We start from the raw sequence: 23,387 nt of genomic DNA, 5'->3' as shown, positions 1-23,387 counted from the left end.
AAGAATGCTTGAGAACTCGACAACATAATTGTAATAATGGGGACTTCCAAAATGCACAAAAATTACGTAAGTATTTTTAAGGTTTAGATAAAGTAGAACCTTGATTATTCGGACCTATATTCTCCGGATCGATTAAAATAAAAATAAAATGATTTGCAAGAAGCGCAGTTACGTTGGAATGCATACATTGTGGTCGTTGCTTTTTGCATTCAATGACGTCCTGGAAAATATATCATGGACAGCACTCGCAATATTCGCGACACAGGAGATTAAGAAAACTGCTGGCTTGAAGCAAAAACCAATAATTGATTTTTTATTAAATTAAAAATAAAAATAAAAAATAATTACATATTGAAACCATTTCCTAAATCTAGACTAAGAAAAAACGATTAATAAACTTGTTTTTACTTTTCAATGATTTCTCAATTATCCAGATTTATATTATCTTCATCCCCAATTCGTTACAATAATCGAGGTTCTACTATATGTAAAACAAACATTTCTTTGTGCATTGAAGAATTGGAGTCTTAAAATATGTTTTGAAAAAAAAGTGTCGATCAAAAATATCACCCCTTGACAGAAAAGAATTTGAAAAATGATTTATTTTGTTATTATCATGTTCTCTAATTATAAATGAAGGCTCGGATTCGTTTCACATAAGAATTCATTTTGATGTTTAACCCGATGGTTGCCAGAGACGAGATATCTCGGCAAATGGCGGAGTGCCCGTATGGCCAGAGACGAGATATCTCGTCAGTACTTTTGATGACGTATTACTCCGCAGTTTTAACTCATATTGACAATCTGTCAAAAACGGAACATACATTGCCATCAGTTGAAGTTGTCACAAAATATTTTATAATGTTTTTAAATACTTTTAAGTGATTTATCGGTATCACTTTCAGCTGACAGTTGACAGATGTCATTAGGGCTACCACTCAAACCACTTGAAATATTGATTATTTTAATTGATTGTTTTGAACGCCAGGGGTTTTTATTTTGCTCAATTTTTTTGTGTTTTTCTTATTATTTTAAAATATTCCATTGATAAATAATAGTTGTGTGTTAATATTAAATTTAATAAAAACTTGCGTGTGCGACTTAGTGTGACAACCCTGAAAATTTGAAACTGGTTTAACTTCAAGAATAAAACTCTAACAATCGATGCGGGATATAATATTTGGTAAGTAAATTATAATTCAATAAAAACAACAAAAAAAAAATCTTTAGACAACTTTTTTTTTTCAAAAAAATACTTGGCCTGATGAGCACTGCGGCGTAATTTATTTGCGGCTATGAAAAGGTTAAACACATACAGTTGCAGAATAATATATATTTAAAACAAAATATTGGTAAGCATTGAGCTCGCAAATTCATATAATTTTTTCTAATATTAATAAACGATTTACATTGACTAACATATTATTAAAAATATTTACTTGTAATTATTTAGGATACTAGAAGTACAAAATATCGCAATTTAATTGAATTGCTGTCCTAAATCAGTTTTCTTATTCAGCGCATCATTTTTTAATTAAAAACAAATATTACAAACAGCAAATCAAGACAAGTAACAAAACGCAGACACAACACCTCAAGAAAACAACTAATGTAAGTATATAGGTTAGATACATAACAAGACAATCACTCCATTATTTTCGCCATAATAAAAAAAACATCTAAGGAGGACTTATTTAAATAAATAAAAGAAAATAAAAAAAGGTAAGTTCTCTAGGTGGAAATGAGTACCATATTGAGAAATAAATTGAGTTCGACAAAGAAAAGGTATCCATTTTCGAAGCAGTATTGTATATGAATGTAAGTATACGAGTATTTGGAAGATCCCAAGTTATAAAAAGTTAGAGAAGGAATATAGTATTTCAGGAAGGAATTATAATAACTACCCAATGATAATAAAAAAAAACACTTATGGGTAATGTAGAGTGTCGGATTAACGCGCTTTTTGCGCGAAGAGTCTCATACCAAATGAAAGGCTTCTAAATTCATGTTTTTTAATATATCGAATTGATTTCGTAAATTAAAAAAGGAAACAAATCCAGTTATTTTAAAAGGCGAATCTTTATTTATAAAATGTTTTTATTTTATTTTTTCGATCAGATAATTTCTTTCGAAAATATGCACATTCAAAGTAAAGTGCGGCATGGTAAATAATTGAGTTTTGATTTCCACTGAAATTCAAGTTTGTTTAAAATTGAACATACACAATTCAATTTTACTCAAAAATCACTATACTAATAAAACATGATATATGTGGGAAGCTTTATATGTAAAAAATTCCATTGTTTCACGTAGCGTTAGTATGTTAGATTTGAAGAAACAAAACACCAAATTTTTAGTGTATCACCATTTTATGTTGTCGACTTATTGTAATGTGGACATCTTGACTATGTAAACCTTTTTAGAAGGTTCTCTGAAAATATTCAAAAGGGACCTCTAAATTGAAAAACGCCTCTCAAGTGCTAAATCCGCCACATACTATCTAATTACACGAAAAAACCATGGGCCAAAAATTGTGATGATTTATTAAAGGTTATATATACCCAGACTTCTATTGCTGAGGACTGTCTTATAAACTGGTTCTGTCGGCTCTGCGTTGAAGTCGCCGCAAACAATCACCGGTCTTCCATCTCTCTTAGAGTCAATGAAGTCTAGCAAGTCCTTGCCCTGCTCATTTCTCAATTTTGAAAGCAAAGCTCCTTTTCTAGCTTTCAGGTGAGTCGTCACAACACAAATTTCCTTTTCAGTTTGCAGAGATCGAAGTAAGACCATTACAGCCACCTAAAAAAATAATAACGGAAAGATCAATTAAAAGGTATCTCCAAACAAATCAATTAAGAAGTACCTATTGGGAGAATACAGTGGTACAAAACAGATCAATTAAGTGTTACCTATTGCAAAATTTCTTGGCCTCTTTAGTCTCTTGTTGGGCTCATGTTGACTATTTATATAATTGCATCATTAGTCTTAATTGAAAAATGGCAGCCTTCAAAAGGAACTGGGAGTGCGATTAAGACTCGCAGGGTTTGCATTTAACAGTATGGAGGTTGTCTGGAGATCGGATCTATGTATACTCGGTGAAGACCAAATGTCGTTAATACAATGCCTGCATTGCTCCTATTCTCTTATACGGCTGTGAAACATGGCGCCTTACAAGGGCCCAGAGCAGCTGTGTACTGAGCTTGGAGAACAGGTATCTGCGGAGAATTTTAGGCGTGCAGTAGTTTGACTTTGTGAGGTATGAAGAGATAAGGCGTAGGACGCGGCAAATCTTGGTCACAAATGTCGTCACGAAAAGGCGATTCAATTTGCCGTGTACACCGCATGCCTCCCGAGAACCTTAATCGAGCTTGCCTCTTACAAGGCATCGGGTCCGCGCCGCCCAGGACGACCACTGCTGACAATTCGTCGGCAGTTCTCGTTCGAACTTCGGGACGCGGATCTGACTTGGGAGGATGGGAGGGAGGTCAGAAAAGCTTGGAGACGGTTGGTGGACTCCATATGCGCCACATAGGGAGCGGATATGGTTTTAATTTAAAAAAAGCTATAAGTAGTATATAAACGAATAAATATACGAGTGGAAATATAACAACTTTTGCGCCACTGTAATGCACTTCTGGAACTGTAGGCGAGATGACAGCGTTTAGACTTCCGTAGTTATTTTGAATATGTATATTAATTCACAAATTCACAAAATGGTATTGAATAACTGTCCAGCGAGCAAACAGACAAGGTAGGCATTTTAAATAGCGCATTCCGACGCATATTAACAGAAAATTTGGACATGAGAAAGCTGTGCGCGGAATGGTTGCCGCATTTGATCGCATTGGAAAAGTAGCGACGTAAGGATGTTTCAATCGAGTGTTTGGCAATGTTTTGCAGCAATAAAGCCGAGTTTTTGCATAGATTCGTTACCAAAGATCATCTAAGGGTCGATTACTTTACACCTAAGACGAAGAGACATCTAAAACAACGGACTGTATAGAGTCATCGAAATATAATGCCCTTTATGTTAAATGGGTAATTCTTCTAAACGCTAGCTGGTGAACGTACGTTCTGTTTTGGAGGTGGCTTGATCTTTATATGCGCACGCGTAGTAAGCGGTGCATTGAACGCACGCTGGCTCTCCCGACTGCTGGATTGGTAGGAGTCCCCACTGCCTGACCTCCAAGAAGTCGTGACCTAAACCCCTTTGTATTTTTTTTCTGAGGGAACATTAAAAACACTACATTGTATACGCAGAAAAAATTAAGCTGCTATCTTGACAGTTACTCCTGAAATGATTGCACATACGTGCCAAGAATTGGACTTCAGACTAGACGAACATCTGCAGAGCGACAAACGGTGCACACATAATTTAAAAAATATATTTTTCCGCACATCTAAGATCAAAACCATTGAATTACCTTTAATAGTTTTTATAACGGTTTTTTTAAATGTTGGCATAATTTTTCGATGACCCTATACATTATACATGTATTATCAAAATAATCAATGTACCTATTAGTCTGTTGACTAACCAGTTAATATAAATCAAATTCTATAAAGTAAACATAAAATTAATATGAAATAATTTTAGTATTAATCAGTCTTGATTAAGAAGCGGTTAGCTTCGAATCCGGTAGACATTATATTTAAGTTATAATAAAATATTTATAGTGATTTTAAAACGAAGTTTCATTTTAATTATGAAATAATTTCTTTTAATACGAGTTACACATTTAAAAGTGATGTGAAAGAACATAAGTATTTCGATATTATGATGGTATTCTCACCTGGTTACTTTGTACTTTCCAAACTTCTAGAATTTTGGAGTCCTTGGCTATACACTCAAATTTGTCTTTTTTATAAAAAATAGCGCATCCATCTGGACCATTGTTGTCTTTAATGTATATACACGGTGAATCAGGCTTCGGGTAAAACATCCCTTCATATCCTTGGGTCTCTAGGAGCTTCTTCAGAAAGTCGAAATGGTCTACCTCCTAAAGTACGAAAAGGAAACATTTTAAAATATGAAAAGAGAAATAATTTCACAATGTTGAGCTGGAGAATAAAGTTTTTATTTATGTATAACATACGTGACAACTTGAACAAAACATGGGAAATAGTACCATATATCATGAATTACCAAAGTAATCATCACAGGATCGAAAACTAAGTGTTTTATCCTTGCACTTAAAGATATGTATTCTTCCACAAACATATTCTCATACGTGGAAGCTGTTATTACGACATCTGATTAACCATTTTCGTTTAAAGTTCTCAAATTATAAGCTTAAATAATAAAAATGAAAATGATATTTTCTGGCGTTTCTCATGTGTGCGAGGAAATAAAAGTTTCTGCTCAAAAAAAGCTTATTTTTATCTCACCAATAAATGTCTCTAGTGAAGTTCTAGTAATTCAAGAACAATGTTTCAAAATTGGTTCATATGTATATATATATGTATATATATATATATATATATATATATATATATATATATATATATATATATATATATATATATATATATATATATATATATATATATATATATATAACTTCCAAGAATTTGAGTAGTGTGGTTGTCAATAATGGGTAGAATTGGTGAATGTTATACGTGTGTAAAGTGATCACTTAAACCAGCCTATGACGGTCGTCAGCCTCGTAATTGCCCAGACTTCCATATTCTTCTTCATCATTGATGAGATGTCAAAAAATAATATGAAGTTAAAATATATATATATATTTTTCTGGTTTTCTTTATAAATTATATATTTCATTAATTTAAGGTGCATAACAAAAGCATGACAAAAACCTCTTTAGGCTGTATTTATGCAGGGAGTAAAATCGGCGGATGGAGCTATTACGCCTAGTGTTTATTCACCTAAAGTACGCGAGTTTTCGCATTTGCAGTCCTTGACGTGTAAGGAACACTGGACGTTATATTACAAAAGCCCTTTTTAGTAACAACCGTGGTTATATTACACATAATACAAAGAGTATTCAGAAATCTTGTTGATATAGTATTTGACCTTTTAACGGGAAGTCCCTTTGAAAAAAAGGTCGATCTTCACCCTTTGTATCGTACCCTCATCCAGTCAGCTTTCATTTATCTAGTAAATACTTGGTAAAATAACATTAATATTTAAAGATAAATAAAGAATACCTATATAAGAGGGTCAAAATAAATATTAGTGATTTTCCAGCATAATATTTATTTAATATGACCCTGGACTGGTGCCTGAAGTGGAAGGCTGATCACTTTTCCTTCGTGTATTTAACGATCAAGATAACACCGCTTCTATAAGATGCAGTGCCCTATGCACCATTGGGGTGTGGACAAGGGTTAGTAGAAGAAGAAGAAGAAGAAGAAGATACAAGACCACGTTTGAGTTTATCAATGTAAAAACGACTAGTTTAGAGAACTACAGACGTTCTCATCAACAGGTGGAAAGCGAACAGTTTGTATTTTTACCTTTTAATGAAAACATCGCTAGTTCTTGAAACTAGTCGTGTTTTCATTAATAAATTCAAATGAGGTATTATACAAGTGATATATATTTATTTTTCGTTTAGTAATTAGCGTTGCTCTCTAACCGATGTGTTTAAAAAAATCAAACGTAACCATAACGAAATATTCGATAACATCGAGTGGAAACTCGGATTAACTTTATATTCCTTGAACTTTCTCTATCCTTTGGTTCGTTCAACAAACGTCGGTTCGACGATTGGCCTTATTATTAGTGCAAATAAGTAATATATATATGTATATATTTTTTTTGATGCTCGGTCAATGTTATATGAAATTAAATTATTTTGCACACCCGAAACGTGTGCTAAAAATTGCGTAAATTGAATATACGATTAGTCATTTGCAAAAACAGTCGAACTGTTTTTTTCTGTGGAGTTATTGGAAAATTCGGAAAGCTTAACGATTCTATGGTTTTAACTAGATGGTGGAAGGACAAAGAGTTACAGATAGGCTAAAGCTTTTTAGCCTTTTTGAATATTAATAATGTTTGTAGTTATGTTTTTGTTCATGTTAAGGGTATTATATAAAACCTTTAAAATGACTTAATTGTTGTAGAAAAGTAAAATAAATTGTCACTTACTTGTAAGCAAATCACATCGGCATTGTGTTGGGTGATTTCTTCAATCAAATGGAATTTGCGGAAATCCCAAGTTAGAGCAGTTTCAGGGCATAACACAAAATTGTCATTTGATTGACCCAAAGCTGAAATTACAATACATCGTTACCAATAAAGCAATAAGGACTTTCAAAAGTCCGCGTAATCGGAGAGCGTGTATGGAGGAAGAGTGTGGCGTTGCATCCTCTCAGCCGACGTGATGGTAGTAGTAGTAGTAGGAGTTCGTTTTAAATATGATTCTTCAACGTCTATTAGAAATACGTCGACAAATTAATGTAAATTTTAACCGTAATGATAAACATTTTTACTCGGATCACTCTTTGGATCGTGGGAACATCGGGCGAACATGTACAGATGTCCGTGGAGTAACAGAATCCATCTTTACTGTCAGTCTTAGAAATTTTGTACGATGCTAAGATACAAAATTATTTGGATACAGTTTGAGAACGCCGTCTTAAGACGAAACAACTAAAACTTCTCAACAGAAAAAAAGTTAAATTTTATTTATTATGTAAGTTATATAATTACTTAAAGTTTCTCTTTATTTATTTATTTTCATATCAAAAGAGTATCCGAAGACCTTTAGGGATTATAAACAATAAATAAAATGAAATTTATCGTTCATTACATTGAAATTAAAATAATATGCATAGAACACCATTGTCCCGAAAATCGAAAAAAAACTTTGCCCGTCTAATTGTCCCCACCCGTATTAAACAAAGGTCCATTTGGTATCAAAATTGAAAATAAATACGAAAAATAAAGAATTTCATTTGCACATTTCGACACATTTAATGAAAAACGATGTATCTGCAAAATCTGTATACTGTAATATGTACAAGCGCCATCTGTGTATGTTTTTATATAACACATTCAACACTGCATAATGTTATTGGATTATGGCTACAGATGACTTAATATTCTTAAAAACTTACTTTGTGAAAGGATGTTCCATTGAAGAATTCTGACGTTGTTGGGATCATTTGAGTGCGATCGGTCTGAAAAAAGGTAAATATTTACATTTGACATACTATAAACCATGCTGGGAACAAAGTGAATGGTGCACTGAAATCAGTTATAGCAAATAGAAACCTATCAGCGGAAGCTAAACTGGCAGTGCACAACTGAGTCCTGGTTCCAACTCTAATGTATGGAAGTGAAACATGGAGTTGGCAAAAGAAGGATGAAAGTAGACTGAATGCAGTCGAAATGCGATCTCTCAGAAGAATGTGCGACAAAACGATGTATGATAGATGTGCGAATAGTGAAATAAGGAAGGAATGCAAAGCTGAGATAAGCATAATCGATAAAATTAAGAAAGGTGTGTTGAGATGGTTTGGACATGTGGAACGAATGAGTGAGGAAAGAACGGTAAAACAAATTTATGAGGCGAATGTTAGCGGGAAAAGAAGCAGAGGAAGACCGAGAAAAACATGGCACGATCAGGTATGCCAAATACTTGAAAGTGGTCAGGTTAGGAGTCGTAACAATCGGCGGATATGTATGAGGAGATGCATGAACGTGGAAGAGGCGAAGAATGTTTGCAAGGACAGAGTGGTGTGGCGCTCTATTCTCTCTGCCTACCCCTGCGGGGAAGCGGCGTGATGGTTAGTTAGTTAGTTAGTTAGTTTAAACCTGTGGATAATATTTGAAATACTTATAATTTTTATTCCAGATTGACTAAGCGGCCGGTGCTATACTTAGTCAGCTATATTTTGTTAACAACTACATAGAATTCAAAAATAAAATAAAAATAAATAGTATTATAAAAAATTTAAAAAAAACCTCCACCTCCGCAGTGTTCTACTGGCCAGAGCGTTTAGCCACCGTGCTGGAGCTCCCGGGTTTGATTCCCAGGGAGGTTAAAATAAACATGGGTGATTTTCACTTTCATAATTATTTAATGTCACCTTGGACTGGTACAAGAAGCGCAGGTTGATCACCTTGCCTTCATACAATTTTAAGGCTTAGATCTCAAGCTTGTCTCAAGCGTACTTATCAAAATGCGTTTAGCCACGCTCAGGGCTGGTCGTGTGCTCACGCATTAAAAAAAAAATAAAGGATATTTTTTTGTTTTTAAGAATATATTTGGAAAAAAATTATATATTTCTTTTAACTTCCTACCTATCAATAACTCTTTAATTTTCAAAGCATATAATTATTTTGAAGAAATACTATTTTTTTCAATGAAAACGATATTTAAAAAAAAAACCTTTTTTGTAAAATGTTACGAGGTTTTAGAGAAAATAAAGTTGCGACTTAACGAATACTCGGCCTTAACGATCATGATAACACTGCATCGCTACAATGCAGTGCCCTATGCACCGTTGAATGCGGATAAGGGTTAATTTTTTATATAAAATAAAAAAATACTAACATAAAATATCGTAAAGCGAAAGTTCTGGAGGGATGATGTGAGGAGATCATCTCTCTGGAAATACAACTTTCCAATGCTGCCACTTGTTCGGCCCCATGTGTGTTCCACAAACAGCTTTATTTTGCGGTTGGAGCTTTTCATCTGACACTCCCAGAAACCTGCCATTCTACATATCGCTCACTCCTTTCAAGAACGTCATAAATATAAAAAACTTTTCAGGAGAACGTTTTTATGGTTTAAAAATATATCACAATGTATTAAAAATAAATATCAAGCCACTTATTGAACTTTTTACTGTGCAACGGTTCTTTTTAGGTAAAACCTGAAGGTTTTTTTTCCATTTGAAAAATATTTAGTTTTTTCAAAAAAATTAATTGAACAATAGTTTTTTTCAAAAAGCAAAAACAACATTTTCTGCCCTAGAGGGTAAATATTAAGTTAAAAATATGCCGCTTTTGCTGGGATATAGTGCATTTTCTGGGCATTTCGAAAACATGCGCAACTGAAAATTAACGATTTTTGGTTTATGACGTTCTTGAAAGGAGTGCGCGATATGTTTGAGTAGCCCAACCCAGCGTGGTATGGCTTGTGTGCTGTAGCAAACATACCACTCGCAGAAAAACGATAAAATATATTTATGTGACAGTTTTACTACATTCAGTCAAGCGGTGTTCTCGTCTCGCGCTAAACCCTTAACCATGTTTGATTTTAGGTTAAGGCCCAGTATTCAATAAGTCGCAACTTAATTTTCTTTAAATCTAGGTAACATTTTTCGTGATTTATGTTTTTCACCGTTTTTGGTTTGAAAAAATAACCTTTCTTTGAAATAATTACATATTTGGTTTTGAAAAGAAATGATTTATTGAAGGGTAAAGAGTTAAAAAATGCACAAAAAAAAATTTATGTATAAGTTTGTAGGTATACATATTCTAAAAAATTAAAAAAATATCCAATTTATAAGTTCTTTAAAAAAATCAGGCTTAGAAACACGTGTTACCTCTGCGGATATAGCCTTAGTGATTGAAGCGCCACAAGCCACAACGTCATCAGAATGTAATAATAATAAATTTGTAAAATTTAGATAGCGCCATTTTCGTAAAATACTACCTAATGGGCGCTTCACTGGGATTGAATTGGGGAAAAGGTCATAGTGGAAATATTTTAACAAATGTGTTTTTAGTTTTTTTTGTAATAATCATCTCACTCTCGCTTTTTCTAACTACTGGTGGAAGTCCATTCCACATCATCAGTCCCGCGACATCAAAGGCACGCTCGCAAAATTAAGTGCGCTTGCTGCGAGATAGTAAGAACACTTTACCCGTAGCAGTTGTTTTAGCCGATCGAAGCGTGAGACGTCTATCAACCAATTCGTCTGGTATACACAGCTCTTTCAGATACTCTGGAGCTGTATTATGTATTGATTGCTCAATTAAATTGATAAGAATTACCATTTTCATTTTATTTTTTTTCATTGGCTGGATCAAAGTTCTCCTTCCCCCCCCCCGAACTATTTTGTTAGAGACAATATTTTTTTGTGGGCGATAACGATCCAGTCAACTGAAATAATGACGATAAACTGCTTACATAATAGTTTATCAGGACTTGACTGTATTTATATTTTAAAATACATATATTTTAATGATCTGGTCTTTTGATATGGATCCACAGATGCGGATCTTTTGAATGATCGGATCTTTCCCACCACTGACTACTTGTAACTTATTTTAGCGTCAGTACTTTAAGGTCATGACTTGCGAGATATTATACAATCAACTCGTTGATAAATACAAGTAGAAGCCGCAGGAAATTCACAATAATTTAATCGTTTGTACACAGTTACTACTTTCTGTAATCATAACGAACTCTGGACTTGGCCTTTCCACACTTTGTTTCATTATTTATACTTATGGTTTGATTACAGCAGTCATTTAAAAGGAGCGAGAGATTTAATGATCAAGATATATTTGCCATATTTCGTGTCATAAACCACCCTACACATACGAACGTACGTGATACGCGCGGTTTTTCTTCACCATTCCGCGCTAACCCGTATGTCCTACGCGCACGAGAAAAGATATCTGTTCCAAAAATATTCAATGCGTACCGGATACACTGACAAATTTTTGTCAGGTTTCATACCTGACACTATTTCGTGACAACAAACGTTGCGATATTTTTGCTTGTTCATAAAAAATATGCCTGAAAATAACCCGAAGGTAGGGTGGTTAAAGAACACCATAAAAAATAAATTGCCGCGCTAACAAAGTGTTTAGAAATTCTCCACATAATTAGTGAAATATGTTTCCAAATATAATAACTTAGCAAACGCGTTAAACTGTTTACTTATACTCTACTCAAATTAATATATTTCTTAAACTTAGACGGCTACACCTTTTTATAATGACTATGCCCATTACCTCCTAGACCAACGGTTCCGAACCTGTGGTACGCGGACCACCAGTGGTAGGGGAGTGCACAGTACGGCTGTCCAAACTTAAAACACAGTAAGGGATATTTTTCGTAGTACGTTTTTTTTGCATTTTTGGATTAAGTAGAAACTATGTACTTAGTCCAAAAATGCAAAAATCGTACTACAAAAAAAAGTCCCTTACTGGGTTTTGAGTTTGGATAGCCGAGTTGGTGGTAATAATCAGTAGTGCAGACACGAATGGTTTAAAAACAAACAAACAAAAAATTCATTTAAACTATTGTATTTTTCCTATCATTTTTAATTTTAATCAATTTATCATCTGTACACAATCCACACTTAATTTAATTGTGGATTGTGTACTGAATTTTATTGAATTTTTACATTTACCGTGTTTAATTAATTTTGTATACATATATTTTCTATTAATATAAGTAATTTTTGGATACAGTTACCCCATAAAATTTATAATGCAAAAAGAATAATAAATTTCTAGAAATACGTACAATCATATTTACAAAGTGGTACAACTAAGCGTGATGTACTGCCAAGTGGTAGGTTTGCGAGCCAAAAAAGGTTGGGAAACGCTATCCTAGACAGATACTTATATTATGATAACTATCGTCATTACCTCCTAGAGTGGTACTCCTATTATGATAACTATGTCATTATCTTATAAACAGGTAATAATGTATACTTCATACTAAACTAACTAACTAACTAACCATCACGCCACTTCCCCGCAGGGGTAGGCAGAGAGAATCTAACGCCTCACCACTCTGTTTTTGCAAACATTTTTTGCCTCTTCTACATTCATGCATCTTCTCATACATACCCGACGATTATTACGACTCCTGACCCGGGCGCTTTCAAGTATTTGACATACCTGATTGTGCCAAGTTTTCCTCGGTCGTCCTCTGCTTCTTTTTCCAACTACATTCGCCTCATAAATTTGTTTAATCGTTCTTTCTTCACTCATACGTTCCCCATGTCAAAACCATCTCAACACACCTTTCTTAATTTTATCGAGAATGCTTATCTCAGCCTTACATTCTTTCCTTATTTCATCATTCGAACATCTATCAAACATCTTTTTGCCACACATTCGTTTGAGGGATTGCATTTTGAGTGCATTTAGTCTGCTTTCATCCTTCTTTTGCCAACTCCATGCTTCGCTTCCATACATAAGGTTTGGAACCATAACTCCATTGTGTACTGTACTTCATTCTTACTTGAAAAAAATACAAAATATATGAAAAAAGCCGTTCTCATGAATTTTAAAGCTCAAGCTAGAAAATAATTAGTTAATTTAAAAATGTGTATTGCGTGCACTTATATTTTGCCTATTTTAACTTTTATTTGGATAAATAAGTGGGAAATTATGTTATTTTTGTGCATAAAATGCGCAAATAGTTATTGGGAATGCAATACAGTTTCCGATGCAGTGCTCAGCAACCGGTGTGCCGCAGGAAGGATTAAGGTGTGCCGCGGCCAAATTCAATGCAATTGACATTTTTTTTTAAATTTTATGTGTTACACATATTAAATTATGTGTTAACACACAATGACAAATTATTTTTCAAATTATTGTCTTTTTTTTCAAAATTACAAAATAATTATAAGTACATAATTTTTCAATGTGTTTTATATATTTATTGTTAAATCAAACACATTTTTTTAGTCTAATAAGTTGTATTTCATTGTTAGAAAACACATAAAAATTTATATTGTGACAATTGTTTCGCCTAGTTATGGCATTTTTAAACGAATGCTAGGCGAAACAATTGTCACAATATTAATTTTTATGTGTTTTTTTAACAATAAAATACAACTTGGTTGACTCAAAAATTCTGTGTTTGATTTAACAATTAATACATAAATTAAAATGGAATTCTATAAATTAAACGCCAAATTAATAAAAAAATTCAATGGTTTATATATTTTAGCTTTAGGTGTGCCGCGAAATTCTAGGAAGAATTTTGGTGTGTCACCGGTGAGAAAAAGGTTGAGGAGCACTGGTCTAATGTACTTCTGATCTGTGACAGCATCCAAACATCCTGAGGTTGATACAGCTTAACCTTTTCTACTCTGACCATTTTTTCTCATTACTAATCAGCTAAAAAATTAAATTGGGTCACGTGGGTAATAAATTTCCATAACGATAGATAAAATACACGATTTAATAAAAAAACAAAACAACGTTTAAAAAAAATTAGGATATAAATACAGACACTTGTTTTTTATCACTTAAGTAAAACATTTATTTTTTAACGACTGGTTTCGGAAGCTGCAGATGCTTTCATCTACTCGTTGCATGATGGTAGCATCTGTAACTTACGAAACTAGTCGTTTACCACAAAGTGAACGCCGAAACAATAAATACAAATTTGGGGTACTCTGTCAATTCGTATGACCACTTTTAAGGCAATTTTTGCCTCTTCGAAATACGTTTCCGACACTGCTGTGGCACAATCATAATAGACGAGCACCCTCTAAACTCTTAAAGAGACTTTAAGACACCATACCTCTAAAAGAGTTTATAAAAAAACAACTTTTTTTTCTTTCTTTTTTTTTTTTGGTACGACTTTTAACTAACTAATTCTAAGAAGGTACCAAGTCTAAAAGACACTGTAAGAGAGGATACCTTTGAAAGAGTTCATTAAAACTTCGTTTCTTTTCCATGTTTCTTTATATTTTTTTTGGTACGACTTTTTAACCTAAGTTACCTTTACTCAACTTGGAATAGTTTAACTTTATCTAACTTGACATTACTTCCCATTACTTATTCTAAGAAGGTACTTAGTCTAAAAGAGACTGTAAAAGAGGATACCTATGAAAAAGTTTATTCAAAATTCGCCTCATTCCTGTGTTTTTTTTTTAATTTGTACGATTTTTTAACCTAAGCTACCTTTACTCGACTTGGACTCGCTTAACTTGATCTAACTTGACGTTACTTCACACTACTAATTCTAAGTAGATTCTAAGTCCTCAAATATTACCTCACATGACTTAATCAAACATAATAAAGTAGGTACTAAGTTTTCAAAATTAACCTTAGTAAGTCATTTTACGTAAGTACCTACGTATATATATATATATATGTATATATATATTTTTTTTACTCTGCAAGTCTTTTAAGTATGTTAAAAATATAAATCAGAACTTAGTCTGTTAAATTTAAATGTAAAAACTTTAAGTAGGCACCCAGGTATGTATAATTTTTTTTATTCGGTGCAACGTCTATATAGTATGTTAAAAAATCAATCTGGACTAAGCAAGTTTATCGAAAATTTCCCAAAATTTATTTAAATCGTGGCTTATGCATCACCACTTAGTATTTGTTAAAAAAATATCAGTAATATTTCTAATTTAATTTTAAGTTATTTGACGTAAGTACCTAAGTATATAATATTTTTTAATTCATTATCAAGTCTGGTAATTATGTCAAAAAAATAAATCAGAGTTAAGTCTGTTAAAATAAAACATCAAAAGTTTTAGAAAGTACCCAGGTAGGTATATATATTTTTTATTCGGTGCAACATCTATCTACTAAGTGTGTAAAAGAAATCAGAACTACACATTTTTTTCGAAAATCACTCGATAATAATTCATATGTTTGAAATAAAAATAAAAACGAAATCGTAATCTAAATCTTTATACGAAACTAAGTATAATTTTAAATATCACGCTTTATACATCACCACCTATTATTATTTGGTACGATTCCTTAATATGCGCTCTATCCTCCATTAGAACTAAGTACTTTATATTCAAAAATCGCCAATTCATTCTTATACTCATTGCCCATACGTACTCATTTGGATACAAAACTAAAACTTGGTATGAAATCGTGGCTTATGCATCACAACTTAGTATTAATAAAAAAAAATCATAATAAATCGTTCTCTTATAAAATTAAGATAGGTACTAAAAAGCCTCTGAATAGGTACACATACTTAGATATTCAAAATCGCTTAGTTATTATTAAAATCGTGGCTTATGCATCACCTGAGTTATCATAAAAATTAAAGTTAGCGATATATCCTAACACACATTATTCAAACGTACCTACGTATCTAAATATTATCAGAAACGTTAACGTGTTGCATATTTCATTATAGGACAGTATACATGATAATGTATTTATATAGGAACTAAAAATCACAATAAACTACGATGAAACTTTTTTCATTAGGTATGCACTGGGAATCAATGTATATACTTTGTTTAATATATATATATATATATATATATATATATATATATATATATATATATATATATATATATATATATATATTTGTATATATATATATATATATAGATATATTTGTATATATATATATATATATATAGATATATATATATATATATATATATATATATATATATATATATATATATATATATATATATATATATATATATATATATATATATATATATATATGTATGTATATATATATATATATATTTATATATTAGAAATAATAATAGGACAGATATAATTAATATTTATCGAACTGTGGAGTAAAACTGATTGTAATATCAAACAATTAAAATGATGATAATATTATTTAGGCTGTGTAATAAACAACGTTGTAATCGACTAAAAGACGAAAAGAAATACGAATTGCAAGTAAATAATTATTTGGTTAATCATTTATTTATTGATTGTTATTATAATCAACACATTACGTTTTTATCCTATAAGAAAGTATATAATGCTCGTGTTACAATTGAGATTTTAAAATTTTAAAGAAAAGCTTCAGCGAATTATACGTAATTCTGTGCTTCTTAATAACCAAGAAAATTTTGTACTACTTGAGCAAAGAACACCAAGCGTTAGAATGGAATAAGTAGTATTATATTAATCGATATGATTACCTTTATCGTGGAATCATCACGGGCTCTTGAAAACAAACTTAAATTCATTTAATCAAACAACTCACGAAACAATAACAACGTACATTTGTTTGAAATGTCACCAAATGTCAACGCGTTTTTCGTACATATCCTAACCCGCAAAAATTTGCAATTCGATCGCAAATAGGTATTTACTTACTTCAGATATTGATAATCAGATAAGATAATCAAATCATACACTATAAACAGTAGTTATTAATCAAGAAGTTTAGCAATGTAAAAAGTTTTCAGAGAAAAATATTCGAACATGACATTTAGTTTGAGCGCCATTTTGTGTTCCCAGTCGAAGAAATTTAAAAATGAAATAAATCGGAGTCAAGTACTTACTTGTAACATTGAAATCAGTAAATTTCGTATATTTCTTTTTTTTAAAAGAAATTGGCATATAAATACATATTATAAATAATTCCTCGTACATATCAAATGTAATATATTTATTTGTAGTACAGTAAATTTGGACTAATGTATATATTTAAACGTGAATTTATCCAAACATTACATAATCTATGAATAATCAATAAAAACGATTTCTGTGGATTTCTTATGTCAATATTGCTTTTTCTTAATATATGTTGTGGAAATCAAAACTAAATATATATATATATATATATATATATATATATATATATATATATATATATATATATATATATATATATATATATATATATATATATATATATATATATATATATATATATATATATATATATATATATATATATATATATATATATATATATATATATATATATATATATATATATAAATATATATATATATATATATATATATATATATATATATATATATATATATATATATATATATATATATATATATATATATATATATATATATATATATATATATATATATATATATATATATATATATATATAAATATATATTATATATATATATATATAATATATATATATATATATATATATATATATATATATATATATATATATATATATATATATATATATATATATAAATATATATATATATATATATAATATATATATATATATATATATATATATATATATATATATATATATATATACATATATATAAATATATATATATATATATATATAAATATATATAAATATATATATATATATATATATATTATATATATATATATATATATATATATATATATATTATATATATATATATATATATATATTTATATATATATATATATATATATATATATATATATATATATAAATATATATATATTCCTTAATTTTTTTTGCGTTCAGGTCAATAGGTCAATGGAAAAAGTTTTTATTAGAAAAAAAAGAAAGTCTGTTAAGTGTGTTAAAAAATAAATCAGAACTAAGTCTGTTCAGGTATGTACATACTTAAGTATATATTTTTTGTTCGGTGCAACGTCTATTAAGTGTGTAAAAAAAATCAATCTGAACAAAGCATTATTTTCGAAAATCGCCTGATAATTACTTAAATCGTGGCTTATGCATCACCACTTAGTATTTATTAAAATAAAAATCAGTAATAGTTCTAATTAAATTATAAGTAATTTTACGTAAGTACCTAAGAATATAAAAAAAATCATTGTCAAGTCTGTTAATTATGTTGAAAATAAATCAGAATTAAGTTTGTTCAAAAGTAAGTACCCAGGTATGTATGATACTTATATATATTTTTTATTAGGTTTAACGTCTACTAAGTATGTTAAAAAAATCAGCATGTTTTCCGAAAATCGCTCGATAATTATTCAAATCGCGGCTTATGTATCTCCACATAGTACTTTAAAAAACATAGAACCAAATTTCAATTCCCCTATATTTACTAAAATAATATATCACTGTCCGCCGATAGGCACTGATATAAAATAAAAATCAAAATCAATTCGCTATCTAAATCTATATAAGTTCAATTAAATATGCAAATCGGTACTTGTACTGCCATCTATCGGAAATGTTCTGAACTTGCATTTTTAAAAATCGTTTATGTGTATGTATATTTATCAATCACTAAAATGTATTGGTTCTCATAAGTTCATCCATTGGGTTGTCTACCGTTTAAATAATATTGGAATTAGTTTTACTCTTATCCGAGAAGGTACCTACTGCAGGTACTCTGTGTTGAACAGAATATCGAAATCGCGAAGAAAATCTATTACATATTTAATTTTGATTAACTATTGAATAAAATGTGTATTGAGATGGTTTAATACGTGCAATGCATGGGTGAGGAAAGAACGGTAAAACGAATTTATGAGGCGAATGTAGTTGGAAAAAGAACCAGAGGAAGACGGAAGAAAACTTGGCACGATTGGGTATTCTATTGTATTCTCTCTGCCCACCCCTGTGGAGCAGCGTCATGATGTAAAGTCAGCTAAATATCCAAAATAACCTAGTTTAATGAATGATTTCGGTAAAAATCTACCAGGAGTTCATCAAGGCCGAGGAGGTATTTAATTTTTCTAATTTATATATAATGCAGTACTACGTCTAGATTCAACACGTAAAATATAACGCAAATGAAAATTGAATTAAATTTGCAAATCGGTACGCCTGCTGATATCTATCGGAAAAAATGGAATTAATAATTATATTCTCATCTGAGTAGGTACTCGGGAATTGTTCCAATTTAATATTATAATAGAATATCGAAATTGCGAAGATAATCTATTCAGTATGACATCTGGTAGAATGCGGAAACAACGGTAAAACAAATTTATTAGGCGAATGTATTTGGAAAAAGAGGCAGAAAAAGACCTTGGAGAACTTGGTAGGATCAGGTATCTCAAATACTTAAAAGCGGCCGGGTTAGAATTCGAAATAATCGGCCGGTTTGTATAGATATTTATGAATGTGGAAGAGGCGGATTATGTTTGCAAAAATATAGCAGTGTGGCGTTCCATTCTCTCTGTTCACCCCTGCGGAGAAGTGTCATGACGATAAGCTAGCTACAACATCCAAATCAACCTAGTTCATTGAATGGTATCGATATAATTATACTAGGATTGTAGAAAAATACAGAAGGTAATTTGGATCCAAAAAATGAATAAATACTCTAAATCTATCCGAGCCTAGATTTTCATTGATTTCTTAATTTTTTTAATTTAAAATAAGTACCCACCTTTGTATAAAAATAATTAATTCAATATCTGAAGTATCTGAAAAATGAATCAGAACTGAACCTATATATATGTATTAAATTTAGGTACTCGGGTACTTGGAAATAATAAGTTCCTTTTATCAGGCTGGCAGCACATTATTTTTTTAGTCTGTCATCACTATTGAATTTGGATTCTATGATCTATGAATAATCAATAATAACGGTTTCTCTGGAATGTCAAAATTTCATTTTTGGTTATTATCTGGAAATCTGAACATTATACACAATTGTTAATTATTTTGTACAACGATAAACGTGATTATATTAGAATATTATATTATACGATTGTATTTACTATCGTTCGTGATGAGAAGACGATATATTCGCACATATAAAACTGGACATTCTAACCTTATTGTAATACTTGTCAAAGCATGTTATATGTGTTGATACGTTAGTAATTAAATGTATTTTGTGGTTGTAAAATAAAAATATATTGCTGTAATATATCTAGTGTTTCATTTTATTACCTAATTCATGAGTTTATGTTAAAGGTTTTCAAATAATTTCATGCATTTATACACTTTGAAAACGAATTCAACACGCTCTAAAACCGGTCAATTTTGTCTATCAAAAACGGACAATTTTTAGTATGGAGATTTTTCATCTCGCAAATACTAAACCAAAAAACTATTTTCGACCTAAAATTTCACCGCCTAAAGTTGAGCATCCTCGTAAAGATGAAGTTTATGTAAAAACATCGAGGCGAAAGGCTTTATTATATAGAAAAATGATTACTATGAAAAACCGTATTCGGCGACTTTGAACGCGCGCTGTAAATTGAAAACGAAATGAAACCTGGTCAAAATTGAATAGAATATGCAAAAATCTATTGAGAATCGTTTGTTCACCTCACTTTTTCGATTTTCGTCGCGATATTTTAGCATTTAGCTAATGTTCGAGTCGCTGGCGAAAAATTAAAATTAGTGTCAGTTTGACATTTGAAATGGCCGCCCCGATCGCGTGGTCGTGAACAACCACGCAAGTATGGAGATGAAATTAAAAATGAAAAAGATGAATGAAAAAGTAAATTAAACGGAAAAATAAGTATAGAATGTGAAAGAGGAGAGGATTCCGCGCGATAATTTACTTCTTCTTCTTCTTCTTTTTTTGATGGCTTTTCACCCTTCTTGGGTGTTATAGCCAGTGTCGAGTTATTCTTTATTTACATGTTACGTTACGACGAAATGGCTCCGGTCAGTCCCTACCATTAGAGTCAGCTCATCGCATTCTAACGTCAAACGTCATTGTTATTAAAAAAGAAACGTGCGTGTAAACAATTTATTTGAACAATACAATAAATACTATACAAATAGAAGTACGATACAGAATATTGCAGGGTTGAAATAAATTCAGGAGTACTTGAAATTTCAACAACTTCGGCGCCTCCTTTTTCTGATAGTGAGTTGGACTTGCAGCACCGGCTCCTCTTGAAGCGGCCGGTCTTTAACTCTGCAGCGTCTCGCCTGGAACGTTTCTCTCCGGCTCGGGCGATTGCTGCTGCGCAACCGGCCGCAGCGCCTGCACCTCCTGGAGCAGGACCTCCTTCTGGGCCGCCTCCTTCTGGGCCGCCTCCTCCTGTGCCTGGAGCACGGGTGACGCCTCTTCCGCCGTCGCGAACAGGACCGTTTGCGCCGCCTACCGCAGGGGTCCTCTGAAGAGGTTGAAGGAAATATCATACCCGCCAGTCGACGCCAGATAGATTTTTTCATGTTTACTTCACTGAAGTGAAGTAAACATCCGCATCATTAAATTATAATCCGCATTTTTCGGCATGGATGTGTTGTAAAAATTTTCCGTTTAAATTGAGAAGTGAAATAAAGTGAGCACTGGAGCACGTGGTGACGCCTCTTCCGCCGTCGCGAACAGGACCGTTTGCGCCGCCTACCGCAGGGGTCCTCTGAAGAAGTTGATGGAAATATCATACCCGCCAGTCGACGCCAGATAGATTTTTTAATGTTTACTTCACTTCAGTGAAGTAAACATGAAAAAATCTATCGTCGACTGGCGGGTATGATATTTCCATCAACTTCTTCAGGGACCCCTGCGGTAGGCGGCGCAAACAATCCTGTTCGCGACGGCGGAAGAGGCGTCACCCGTGCTCCAGTGCTCACTTTATTTCACTTCTCAATTTTAAACGGAAAATTTTTACAACACATCCATGCCGAAAAATGCGGATTATAATTTAAAATCGGCTCCTCTTGAAGCGGCCGGTCTTTGAATCTCTGCAGCGTCTCGCCTTGAACGTTTTCGAGCACGAGCGACGCCTCTTCCGCCGTCGCGAACAGGACCGTTTGCGCCGCCTACCGCACGAGTCCTCGGAAGAGGTTGAAGGAAAGAAGATCCCCGCCAGTCGACGCAAAATTTTCATTTTAACACTTTTCAATTTATTTTCCACAATAATTTGTTTGTCGGGTTCTCAGTAAAATATTAAAAATATAAATAAATACTAAACGGACAATTTTCACAGCACATCCATGCCGCAAAAATGCGGATTACAATTTAAAATCGGCTCATACGATTCTATTTGTATGAAAATTCGAATGATTTTGTTTGAGATTCCTTCAATATTTTCGAATGTTTGTTTGCAGAGATTTCTCTAATATTAGAGTACTCGCGTGAACGGGTACCTACTTGAAAATTAATATCCAACGTACTTAGCAAACTGGTATTTTGTAAAATTTTGAACAATTTACTAAAACATATGTACTCTCGATGACTGATGTACTATTCAGTTTTCACGGGCGATATTACCATCCCTTTCCTCCATAGCTTATAATGATACATTCACAATTCTAACGGAAATTGATTTGACACGATAGCTGATTACAAACATATAATCTAATCATATATTATAATCAAAATATAGGATGGCGCAAAATTAATCATTTAATCAAGTTTTTGAATAACTTTTTTATTAAATAAAAAAATATATTTCGAGTGATGGAATCCTTTTTTTGAACCTTTTCAATTTTTTTCTAAAGTGAAAAGGATGAAATCCGCCGAGTGGCTGTCGCCAGTATCGATACATATTTGTGCCCGTTTTATCAATATGTATGGAAACTGCAGCTGTCTACTTCACAAATGTCAAATATGATTGACTTTTTCCAATAGGATCGTCATTCATTTTGTGCCATCCCGTATAAAATGTAACATTAATGATATTCAAACTTTTTACATCCTATCCTGCACTGACCTAACTGTATCTTGAAAATACTACTTGTTTTGTCCAAAACTCGATGATTTCCATCAACATATTTAGTTGTGCTATTCCTAGCATAACCCCTAAAGTCCTGGTTTATCGCCTTTGCGGTAAACAAATGTATAAACAGTCAGAT

The 23,387-nt window shown here is 31.8% G+C and overlaps 1 protein-coding gene across 4 annotated transcripts in view; it reads right to left on the bottom strand.

The window, feature by feature from the left end:
- Positions 1-23,387, bottom strand: part of cu (NADP/NADPH phosphatase nocturnin) — a 43,627-nt gene that overhangs the window by 1,417 nt on the left and 18,823 nt on the right. For all 4 annotated transcript variants that reach the window (XM_088266109.1, XM_088266110.1, XM_088266111.1 and 1 more), the window contains 4 exons: positions 8,086-8,148; positions 7,115-7,236; positions 4,794-5,000; positions 2,562-2,799 (listed from right to left, as the gene is read on the bottom strand). In XM_088266109.1, coding sequence (XP_088122235.1) covers positions 2,562-2,799; positions 4,794-5,000; positions 7,115-7,236; positions 8,086-8,148 — 630 coding nt within the window. The remainder of the gene's footprint in view (positions 1-2,561; positions 2,800-4,793; positions 5,001-7,114; positions 7,237-8,085; positions 8,149-23,387) is intronic.

The sequence above is a fragment of the Brachycentrus maculatus genome, unplaced genomic scaffold, assembly GCF_059751285.1.
Source record: "Brachycentrus maculatus isolate JH-2025_06_01 unplaced genomic scaffold, ASM5975128v1 h1tg000261l, whole genome shotgun sequence".
NCBI classification, from domain to species: domain Eukaryota; kingdom Metazoa; phylum Arthropoda; class Insecta; order Trichoptera; family Brachycentridae; genus Brachycentrus; species Brachycentrus maculatus.
Note: the sequence above shows the minus strand (reverse complement) of the source record. Positions and strands in the feature narration are given on the sequence as shown.